The sequence below is a fragment of the Leptodactylus fuscus genome, chromosome 7, assembly GCF_031893055.1.
Source record: "Leptodactylus fuscus isolate aLepFus1 chromosome 7, aLepFus1.hap2, whole genome shotgun sequence".
In the NCBI taxonomy this organism is placed as follows: Eukaryota; Metazoa; Chordata; class Amphibia; order Anura; family Leptodactylidae; genus Leptodactylus; species Leptodactylus fuscus.
In genome coordinates this window covers 100,349,697-100,361,718 of record NC_134271.1, presented here as the reverse complement: position 1 = coordinate 100,361,718, position 12,022 = coordinate 100,349,697, and the positions used below count along the sequence as shown (strand labels likewise).

Sequence of the window (12,022 nt, the reverse complement as noted above, 5' to 3'; positions counted from 1 at the left end):
ACGGAACATCGCGCACAGTATTCAGCCGGCAGCAATGTTTATTGGGGGATGTCTTACTTTCGGGGGTGCCTTATATTAGGCAATTCATCAAAACCTCTGCTATGTCTTACTTTCGGGGGATGACTTATTTTTGGAGAAACAGGGTATGTGTTTCTCTCTTGTAATATACTACTGTACTATCCATGATGCTGTATCACTGAAATTTCCCCATTGTGGGACTATTAAAGGATTATCTTATCTTATCTATGCATCTGATTAAACATTTTTGTAAAGCCACCTGTTCGGACTCCACAGCTGTATGCCCTATTGCCAAAGGATACCATTCCTGTCTGGAAGACTGTAAGGGGAGTACTGTTTACTTATCTGCTTCCAAAAAAACATGATACTAGGAGTAACTCCAGCAGGTAACAGGCCCTATTTACTTATTTATCCTGGCTCCTGCTTACAGCCGCCTGTGCTTCTCCTTCTGCAGAGGCCGCTGTGAGCAGGAGCTGAGGGAACATAACAAACACTGTTACTTACCTCTCCTGGCTCCAGGCAGGCTTCAGGTCTACTTGTGTCGGGATGCAAGCCCAAGCTCAAGTGAAGTCCTGTATGTCATGGAAGAAGGTCAACATCAGCAGGGACTGCACTGGAGCCAGGGAGAGGTATCCTCCTCTGTATCTCTGATTATTACTAGAGATGAGCGAACACTAAAATGTTCGAGGTTCGAAATTCGATTCGAACAGCCGCTCACTGTTCGAGTGTTCGAATGGGTTTCGAACCCCACACAATCAGCGCTGGCTCTGCTGGAGGAGGCGGAGTCTAAGATCGCTCCACACCAGTCTCCATTCAGGTCCGACCTTAGACTCCGCCTCCTCCAGCAGAGCCAGCGCTGATTGGCCGAATTCCGTACTCTGGCCAATCAGCGCTGGCCAATGCATTCTATTAGCCCGATGAAGTAGAGCTGAATGTGTGTGCTAAGCACACACATTCAGCACTGCTTCATCACGCCAATACAATGCATTAGCCAGTGCTGATTGGCCAGAGTACGGAATTCGGCCAATCAGCGCTGGCCAATGCATTCTATTAGCCCGATGAAGTAGAGCTGAATGTGTGTGCTAAGCACACACACATTCAGCACTGCTTCATCACGCCAATACAATGCATTAGCCAGTGCTGATTGGCCAGAGTACGGAACTCGACCAATCAGCGCTGGCTCTGCTGGAGGAGGCGGAGTCTAAGATCGCTCCACACCAGTCTCCATTCAGGTCCGACCTTAGACTCCGCCTCCTCCAGCAGAGCCAGCGCTGATTGGCCGAATTCCGTACTCTGGCCAATCAGCGCTGGCCAATGCATTCTATTAGCCCGATGAAGTAGAGCTGAATGTGTGTGCTAAGCACACACATTCAGCACTGCTTCATCACGCCAATACAATGCATTAGCCAGTGCTGATTGGCCAGAGTACGGAATTCGGCCAATCAGCGCTGGCCAATGCATTCTATTAGCCCGATGAAGTAGAGCTGAATGTGTGTGCTAAGCACACACACATTCAGCACTGCTTCATCACGCCAATACAATGCATTAGCCAGTGCTGATTGGCCAGAGTACGGAACTCGACCAATCAGCGCTGGCTCTGCTGGAGGAGGCGGAGTCTAAGATCGCTCCACACCAGTCTCCATTCAGGTCCGACCTTAGACTCCGCCTCCTCCAGCAGAGCCAGCGCTGATTGGCCGAATTCCGTACTCTGGCCAATCAGCACTGGCTAATGCATTGTATTGGCGTGATGAAGCAGTGCTGAATGTGTGTGCTTAGCACACACATTCAGCTCTACTTCATCGGGCTAATAGAATGCATTGGCCAATCAGCGCTGGCCAATGCATTCTATTAGCGTGAACTGAGTTTGCACAGGGGTTCTAGTGCACCCTCGGCTCTGCTACATCAGATTGCTACATCTGATGTAGCAGTGCCGAGTGTGCATCAGATGTGTAGTTGAGCAAAACTGACTCAGCACTGCTAAGTCTCTGCATTCGCATAGGAATGCATTGGCCAGCCTTCGGCCAATCAGCGCTGGCTCTGCCGGAGGAGGCGGAGTCTAAGGTCGGACCTGAATGGAGACTGGTGTGGAGCGATCTTAGACTCCGCCTCCTCCAGCAGAGCCAGCGCTGATTGGTCGAGTTCCGTACTCTGGCCAATCAGCGCTGGCCAATGCATTCTATTAGCCCGATGAAGTAGAGCTGAATGTGTGTGCTTAGCACACACATTCAGCTCTACTTCATCAGGCTAATAGAATACATTGGCCAATCAGCGCTGGCCAATGCATTCTATTAGCTTGATGAAGCAGAGTGAGGGTTCAAGTGCACCCTCGGCTCTCCTACATCAGAGCCGAGGGTGCGCTTGAACCCTTGTGCAGCCTCGGCTCTGCTACATCAGAGCCGAGGGTGCGCTTGAACCCTTGTGCACACTCTGCTTCATCAAGCTAATAGAATGCATTGGCCAGCACTGATTGGCCAGAGTACGGAATTCGGCCAATCAGCGCTGGCCAATGCATCCCTATGGGAAAAAGTTTATCTCACAAAAATCACAATTACACACCAGATAGAGCCCCAAAAAGTTATTTTTAATAACATTCCCCCCTAAATAAAGGTTCTCCCTAGCTATCCCTGCCTGTACAGCTATCCCTGTCTCATAGTCACAAAGTTCACATTCTCATATGACCCGGATTTGAAATCCACTATTCGTCTAAAATGGAGGTCACCTGATTTCGGCAGCCAATGACTTTTTCCAATTTTTTTCAATGCCCCCGGTGTCGTAGTTCCTGTCCCACCTCCCCTGCGCTGTTATTGGTGCAAAAAAGGCGCCAGGGAAGGTGGGAGGGGAATCGAATTTTGGCGCACTTTACCACGCGGTGTTCGATTCGATTCGAACATGGCGAACACCCTGATATCCGATCGAACATGTGTTCGATAGAACACTGTTCGCTCATCTCTAATTATTACCTATTTTCTGGGGAAAAGATCCCAGAGTATAATAATTGTTCATGGGTTTCCACACTGGGAGAAAATACTGTGTGCAGGGGCCACTATGGGGCATAATACTGTGTGCAGGGGCCACTATTGGGCATAATACTTTGTGCAGGGGCCACTATGGGAAATAATACTGTGTGCAGGGGCCACTATGGGGCATAATACTGTGTGCAGGGGCCACTATGGGGCATAATACTGTGTGCAGGGGCCACTATGGGGCATTATACTGTGTGCAGGGGCCACTATGGGGAATAATACTGTGTACAGGGGCCACTATGGGGCATAATACTGTGTGCAGGGGCCACTATTGGGCATAATAGTGTGTGTAGGAATGTAGGGGGATCGGTTGGTTGGGTGAGGGTTCGGTCAGAGGAAGGGGGCCCATGTCAAAAGTTCGCCATGGGGCCCCGCCATTCCTAGGCCTCATCCCACTGAAGGAAATACAAGTTAAGAAGTTTATTCTACTAATAGCATGTACACACTATGGAGCAGTGGATATAGAGATATCCGTCTTCTACTCCATTCAATAGGAGATTCCATTGTGCTAAGACCGCACATTGTAGGAAAGCTGCTGTATTTTATTTATTTATTTATTTATTTTCTCAAATTTGCTGCAGATTTTTGAGCCAATCTAAAAAAATCTAAGTTGAGCAACAAGAAGTCAAAAATCTCCTTCATCCTACCACCTGACTATGTACTACGAGAAGAAACTGATGACCAAGGCCTGCAAGGCTGGACTAGACTATGGAAAATACTTTTTCTTTCCTCTTCACGCCTTTCTATGGAGTTTTGTAAACAGGGCTGAATAAAGGAATCTGAAAGACATATGTACTTTATTACTTAAAGAAAACCTTCACATAACTCAATAAAGCAGCTGCACACAATGGAAGGCATACAATGCTAATTTTGTCATTGTGTACAGCAGCTGCTTTGTGTATTTATACACTTTTAATAGAGACCCCCCCATGTGTTTTTGCAGGTAGGTATTTTGTTTTTTAAAGCTTTATTTACAAAACACCATGACCACATAAAAAAAAAACAAACAAAAAAAACACTGCATGAGAATACAGGCTCAGGGCCTGTTCACACCATGTTCTGATTAACAATTGAACTGATCAGTTTTGCAGAGACAATCAGTCTTTGTTTGTTCTTTGTGAGACAAAATAGTGTGGTTTGTATTTACCTTTCTGTCCTAATTATAGTCTATGTGAAGTATTGCCCTGCCTCGCCATTCCACTTGGCACACCTGTGGTCATCCTTCTTACCTTACTTTCCACTCTCACCCCGAGAGTGTCCGTGTCTTATAAGATAATACCAAACAAGCTTTCTAAATTTTATATATTTATTACCCTCGAATGGGTCGGCGCTAGCCATTTAACATATACAGAAATATATATATCAGGGGGTGACCGACAAGCAAATATGGTTAAAAATGCATAATACTGTAGAATAAAATAAAAAGTGATAAAAATGATAGAAATACCCAAATTAATCTCTGCTCCAGGGCACATGCTTATAGTCCTTAAGAAATCCTCAGCCTCCTGACATGGCTTCCATCAGAAGAACAATCCAGACAACAACCACATGGTCTTCTCATGGGAAACAATTTATCTCTGCCCAGTCTCCTCCTAGAATGTTGTCATTAGGGATATGAGCTCAGCCCTCCATCTTCAAACAAAATAACTCTGAACAGTCATAATTCCTAGCCAAATGATCATGGTATTAAACCAGGGGTATAATGGCTGGTAGTGAGGCCCCCATCATTTAGACAACATGATGACATCCCAATCACCTTTGGTGAATGAGTTCTGTGCCTAGACCCTTTTCCTGCTCTCAACACTAGTAATTTGGACTTTGAATGTTCGGGTTGGCCTGGCCTACCCAGGGAACTTACCAGTGTAACTTTGGCATGTCCTCCTAGGCAGTTATTATCAGAAAACCATATATTCTTTGAAAATGACCTAGGAGACAGCTTGTCTATGAATATTGATAGAGGGAGCTTTGAATCCACAAATCCAGGATGCCCCCTGCTAGGGATAACGAGATTAGCAAGGGTATGTTAATGGAGATAGCCAGAGCACAACAAAAGGCCATTGTGCTCATTATGTCCGCAGGGGATTCCCACAGAGAGATGGCAGGAAAGGTGACCATTCATAGTTATTTGGGTTCAAGATGGAGGACGGAAATTCTCCACCTAGTGACATCACTTGGGGAGGAGACTAGGATAGGTATATATGGTCTCACCCCAGACAAAAGCTAGAGTTCTTGCTGTGGACAGCCTATAGTGGACACTAGCTCTTTGACTCACTTAAGAAAGCGCTGTATGCCAACCTGCTGAAGCCTAGAGACCACAAACTTTTTCCGGTATTGTTTTATCTTTAATTTATCTTTTATTATATTTTATTTCCAGTACTATATTGTGATTTTACCTGTATTTGCATGACCATCCACTGATCATCCTCTGTAGCATATGATTTAGTACTTGCTCATGAACTGCTGCAAACATGTACGTTAGCATCTTCTAGATAAAACCTTTATTAGATATTCTTTTTCTTTTTCAGTACAAGATGCAGATTTTCATTACAGGCCAGACACTTCACACACTGGATGTGTCCAACCAAGATACTGTGTTCGATATTAAGGTATGTACTAGAGAAGTACAAATCTGATGGAGGGCTATATAGCTACACAGTCCCTTTGTTTCTTGGGTCCATTTTTTTACCTCTGAAATACTGTCTTACAACCAAACCCTTCCAAAATCAGTCATTTTGATGTGAAAACTGTATGGCAACAAGCTTTTGTTAACTGTCTATTGGCAACTAGCAGAATTATAAATGCATTTCAGACTGAGATCTGGGATCAGTACAATAATAGTAATCCATTGTACTTCGCGTTAGGCCTTACTCACATGGGAGCATTATAGCCATGATTTCTATTGATTCCACTGATCCAAACATGAAGTACCATAAAGATCTACTATTTATAGTCGTTATAGATGTATTGTAAGAGTTCTGTGTTTTAGGACTTGTATCTTTGGTTTTGTGTTCTGAATATTTTTTTTCCATCTGTCTCTGAATTCTAGACCCATATAGCTGAGCTTGAAGGCCTCTTGGACTGTGATCTGATTGTGTCATTTTCTGGACTTTCTCTGGAAGATGAGACTGTTCTATCAGAATGTGGGGTGCAGGATCAGTGCACCCTGAATGTGACGGGCAGGCTTCTGGGAGGTAAGAGAACTTCATGTATAAACTATGATCTATGAAGAATCAGCACAATTCAGCCATTGTACATTGGAATTTTCTAATATTTGAGAAGGGTCTTCAAAGAGTTAAACAGTGTATTCTTCTTGCAGGTAAAGTCCATGGCTCGCTTGCTCGTGCAGGGAAAGTGAGAAGTCAGACCCCCAAAGTAAGTACCATTTATTGATTTCTTTGCATGTAATTTATGCTGCTTAGCTCTCAACCAGAGCCTTCTACATTAACATGGCAATCTTTACTGTCTCATGAAGGTCTGAAATGACCGAAATTTCATAGATTGGAAATTTGTGACCTGATAGAGAAGCTCGAAATTATATTTTTTGGGCAATTTTTTTTTACATTTTTTTTTTTTTTAAATCTGAACTTTTGATGCCTTTCTTTTCTAGGTGGAAAAACAAGAAAAGAAGAAAAAGAAAACTGGACGAGCTAAAAAACGCATGCTGTACAACCGCAGATTTGTTAATGGGGTTCCTACATATGGCAAGAGAAAAGGTCCCAATTCCAATTCTTAAGTCATGTCTTCTTCCTCTCACGGCAGATCGATCTGGGACAGAAGAACTGATTTAATTTTTAATTTCGAAATAATTTATGTAAATTTTGTACATTTATCAGAAATTTGTATTTTTTTTTTATTTTGCTAATAAAACTGCATGTTTTAAAGAGACAAAATGATCACAGTTTTTGATTTATTCACTTTTAGTTATACATAATCCGTGCAAGACCCAATACTGCTCAAGTGTATGAGGCAAGTATAACATGTATTATACAGTACTAGTATTACCTGCATGTCACAATCCACCTCTGCTCATACACAAAGCTTCAAAATACAACTCCATCAGCTACATTTGTTACCCAATAACAAAATACATATCCCTATATATGGTCTATATATATTGGTACCTTTAAGGGGAAGTCAAACAAGCCAGAATTCTGTTTCCATTTTAATTAAAACTGGCATACTTGCCCTGGTGCCAGATGTGTTATGTGTTTCAGGGTGCAGTCACCCAATTTCTTACCATACAGCCATACAATAAGAAGTTTCTACATCCATTATATTATTGTGTGGGTAGGTTTCATAATGCCCCATCCAGTGGTGCTCTGCCCCAGGACCTGAGCTCAGGTTACGCATAAACCTCAACATGGACAGAAACCTAAGTGGTGTCAAAGTGAATGGTAAAGCTATATAGAGTGCTACCTGCAGTGATAATGATACAATATATATGTTCTGCTGAATTATTACCTAACCACTAAGTTTCCATGTCAGAACCCTTTACAGGTACATACATGTGGCCTCAAACTCTCTATATAAGCTAATGGTGCCATTGAGGAGCTGAAACATTGCTGTTCATGTTTGCTATGGGTGAATAAAATGTTGGATTATTTTGGATGATGCCACTTCTGACTTTCATTTTGGATTCCTGGAGTTGTAGGACTGTGTGGAAATGGTCTGACTGGGCTTCTGCTTCTACATTTATTATTGAACACACATATATACTAAAACTTTGCCCTACCAATAGGAAAAAAATACAAAATTAAAGTGGAGCCACCTCCACTATCTTATGGGCCACGGCCATTAAAGTTTATTTGTTTTTAAACTACTGTATGGGGCCATTCACACAGCAAAAATGAAGAGGAATTCCTCTTTATTCTCCATATTCCAGGAATCAGTCATAGCTTTCCGCTGCTGACTAGGCCTAGATGAATGGGCCTAATTCATAGGGATTCTCGAGACACAGACTCCGCAGCAAGATAGAGCAGGACACTTATTTTTCCAGCATCATGCTGCGATTTCTGTTTCCTATTGAATACATTGGGAGGCAGAATCTACTCCCCCCCCCTCTATCAGCATCATGTTCCTACATGTAAATATCTGTTACAGACCGCTACTGTTGAAACATACTGATGTTATCAAATTGCATATGGCCTTTGAATACTCACTTGGGTACCATCAACTTATTCCTAAGCTTTTCTCGGGCATTGTTTGCCCAAAAATATTTGGGGGCTGAAACTCCCTGATACTGGACAGGATAAGTTTACTCCACCATTTAATTTCCTGGATCAGATCTGTTTTGTGCAAGATTCGAGCTGCTTTTTCCACAGCTTCATAAGTGACTGAGCAGTGATTGAATTCCTATGAAATTTAATATATAGAATATATTTGCCCTGAAATTAAATTAAATATATAACAATATTTAGACCACCACCTGTCCAACTGGATACTAGACTACCTCACAAACCGCCGTCAGTATGTGAGAGCCCGGGATTGTGTGTCTGACACTGTGATCTGTAGTACGAGGGCACCACAAGGTACAGTTCTTGCCCCATTTCTCTTTAGGGCTAGTTCACACGTGGGCAAAGGGGCGGATTTTGACAGCGGATTTCGCTTCAAAATCCGCCCCTTACAATGGTGGTCTATGCAGACCGCCGGGCTTCTTTTTTTCCGCTAGCGGCGGGCTGCTGCTAGCGGAGAAAAGAAGCGACATGCCCTTTCTTCAGGCGGAAGCCGCGGCGCGCTGGGCCGCGGCTTCCGCCTAGCGGCAGCACCCTCCTGTGTCTGCTCATTCATTTGAGCCGACATAAGAGGGGAAAACCGCGACTGCGATGGTCGCAGCAGGTGGGTTTTGACCAGAGAGAGACGCGTCTGTCTCTGTGTCAAAACCCGCGCGGACGGTTCACATGTGAACTGACCCTTACACTGTACACTGCTGACTTTAGGTGCAACTCATCCAGCTGTTACTTACAGAAGTACTCCGATGACTCTGCAGTAGTAGGCCTCATCACTGATGGTGACGATACGGAATACAGAGACTTAAACCAGGATTTTGTTGAATGGTGCCAGCGGAACCAGCTCAGGATTAAAGCTGGGAAGACCAAGTAGATGGTGGTGGACTTTAGTAAGCGGAGAAGTGCTCCGATCCCGGTGGAGATCCAAGGGACATGCATTGAGATAGTCAAGACCTATAAGTACCTGGGTGTGCTCTTCTCTTCTCAGCATATGTGTGTCTACTTCTGTAATATAGTACTGTGTATTATCCTGTACCTGTATTACTATGCTGCTGTAACATACTGAAATTTTCTAACTGTGGGACAATTAAAGAATTATCTTATGCTATTTTATGTAGCGGAGCCGTCTGTATGTGACGTGTATGTTGCAAAGCTGTGTGCGTGACGTGTATGTAGTGGAGCTGTCTGTGTGTGACGTGTATGTAGCAGAGCCTTCTGTGTGTGACGTATATGTAGCGGAGCCGTGTTTGTGTGTGACATGTATATAGTGAAGCGGAGCTATCTGTGTGTGACATGTATGTAGCAGAGTCTTCTGTGTGTGACGTTTATGTAGCAAAGCTGTGTGTGTGACGTGTATGTAGCGGAGCTGTGTCGGCAGTCAGCTGTACTATCAACATCACTTCGCACAGAGGAACCCCCCCCCCCTCCGCATACCATATTTTTTGAATGAACAGTGGGCATCTCCCAGCTCACCCTACAGCAGCAGGAACAGTGGATACAACGTATCGCAGCGGTGTCAGCAGCCGTCATACTTGTGCACACGGAACATCGCGCACAGTATTCAGCCGGCAGCAATGTTTATTGGGGGATGTCTTACTTTCGGGGGTGCCTTATATTAGGCAATTCATCAAAACCTCTGCTATGTCTTACTTTCGGGGGATGACTTATTTTTGGAGAAACAGGGTATGTGTTTCTCTCTTGTAATATACTACTGTACTATCCATGATGCTGTATCACTGAAATTTCCCCATTGTGGGACTATTAAAGGATTATCTTATCTTATCTATGCATCTGATTAAACATTTTTGTAAAGCCACCTGTTCGGACTCCACAGCTGTATGCCCTATTGCCAAAGGATACCATTCCTGTCTGGAAGACTGTAAGGGGAGTTCTGTTTACTTATCTGCTTCCAAAAAAACATGATACTAGGAGTAACTCCAGCAGGTAACAGGCCCTATTTACTTATTTATCCTGGCTCCTGCTTACAGCCGCCTGTGCTTCTCCTTCTGCAGAGGCCGCTGTGAGCAGGAGCTGAGGGAACATAACAAACACTGTTACTTACCTCTCCTGGCTCCAGGCAGGCTTCAGGTCTACTTGTGTCGGGATGCAAGCCCAAGCTCAAGTGAAGTCCTGTATGTCATGGAAGAAGGTCAACATCAGCAGGGACTGCACTGGAGCCAGGGAGAGGTATCCTCCTCTGTATCTCTGATTATTACTTATTTTCTGGGGAAAAGATCCCAGAGTATAATAATTGTTCATGGGTTTCCACACTGGGAGAAAATACTGTGTGCAGGGGCCACTATGGGGCATAATACTGTGTGCAGGGGCCACTATTGGGCATAATACTTTGTGCAGGGGCCACTATGGGAAATAATACTGTGTGCAGGGGCCACTATGGGGCATAATACTGTGTGCAGGGGCCACTATGGGGCATAATACTGTGTGCAGGGGCCACTATGGGGCATTATACTGTGTGCAGGGGCCACTATGGGGAATAATACTGTGTACAGGGGCCACTATGGGGCATAATACTGTGTGCAGGGGCCACTATTGGGCATAATAGTGTGTGTAGGAATGTAGGGGGATCGGTTGGTTGGGTGAGGGTTCGGTCAGAGGAAGGGGGCCCATGTCAAAAGTTCGCCATGGGGCCCCGCCATTCCTAGGCCTCATCCCACTGAAGGAAATACAAGTTAAGAAGTTTATTCTACTAATAGCATGTACACACTATGGAGCAGTGGATATAGAGATATCCGTCTTCTACTCCATTCAATAGGAGATTCCATTGTGCTAAGACCGCACATTGTAGGAAAGCTGCTGTATTTTATTTATTTATTTATTTATTTTCTCAAATTTGCTGCAGATTTTTGAGCCAATCTAAAAAAATCAAAGTTGAGCAACAAGAAGTCAAAAATCTCCTTCATCCTACCACCTGACTATGTACTACGAGAAGAAACTGATGACCAAGGCCTGCAAGGCTGGACTAGACTATGGAAAATACTTTTTCTTTCCTCTTCACGCCTTTCTATGGAGTTTTGTAAACAGGGCTGAATAAAGGAATCTGAAAGACATATGTACTTTATTACTTAAAGAAAACCTTCACATAACTCAATAAAGCAGCTGCACACAATGAAAGGCATACAATGCTAATTTTGTCATTGTGTACAGCAGCTGCTTTGTGTATTTGTACACTTTTAATAGAGACCCCCCCATGTGTTTTTGCAGGTAGGTATTTTGTTTTTTAAAGCTTTATTTACAAAACACCATGACCACATAAAAAAAAAACAAAAAAAAAAACACTGCATGAGAATACAGGCTCAGGGCCTGTTCACACCATGTTCTGATTAACAATTGAACTGATCAGTTTTGCAGAGACAATCAGTCTTTGGTTGTTCTTTGTGAGACAAAATAGTGTGGTTTGTATTACCTTTCTGTCCTAATTATAGTCTATATGAAGGATTGCCCTGCCTTGCCATTCCACTTGGCACACCTGTGGTCATCCTTCTTACCTTACTTTCCACTCTCACCCCGAGAGTGTCCGTGTCTTATAAGATAATACCAAACAAGCTTTCTAAATTTTATATATTTATTACCCTCGAATGGGTCGGCGCTAGCCATTTAACATATACAGAAATATATATATCAGGGGGTGACCGACAAGCAAATATGGTTAAAAATGCATAATACTGTAGAATAAAATAAAAAGTGATAAAAATGATAGAAATACCCAAATTAATCTCTGCTCCAGGGCACATGCTT

At 43.6% G+C, this 12,022-nt stretch overlaps 2 protein-coding genes across 2 annotated transcripts in view; both read left to right on the top strand.

Annotated features, from left to right (window-relative positions):
* LOC142214019 (ubiquitin-like FUBI-ribosomal protein eS30 fusion protein) overlaps positions 1-12,022 on the top strand; it is a 57,799-nt gene that overhangs the window by 24,998 nt on the left and 20,779 nt on the right. The gene's annotated exons all lie outside the window — the stretch shown is intronic.
* LOC142212735 (ubiquitin-like FUBI-ribosomal protein eS30 fusion protein) lies at positions 5,573-6,774 on the top strand. Its single transcript, XM_075280738.1, has 4 exons — positions 5,573-5,647; positions 6,088-6,232; positions 6,358-6,413; positions 6,649-6,774. The coding sequence occupies exons 1-4, from the start codon at positions 5,573-5,575 to the stop codon at positions 6,772-6,774; spliced, it is 402 nt and encodes a 133-aa protein (XP_075136839.1).

Bases quoted from the DNA above. Each gene is read 5' to 3' on its own strand.
- LOC142212735 (XM_075280738.1), top strand. From the start codon at position 5,573: ATGCAGATTTTCATTACAGGCCAGACACTTCACACACTGGATGTGTCC. The intron at 5,648-6,087 runs GTATGTACTAGA...TCTGAATTCTAG, and splicing joins ATACTGTGTTCGATATTAAG to ACCCATATAGCTGAGCTTGA. The intron at 6,414-6,648 runs GTAAGTACCATT...TTTCTTTTCTAG, and splicing joins TGAGAAGTCAGACCCCCAAA to GTGGAAAAACAAGAAAAGAA.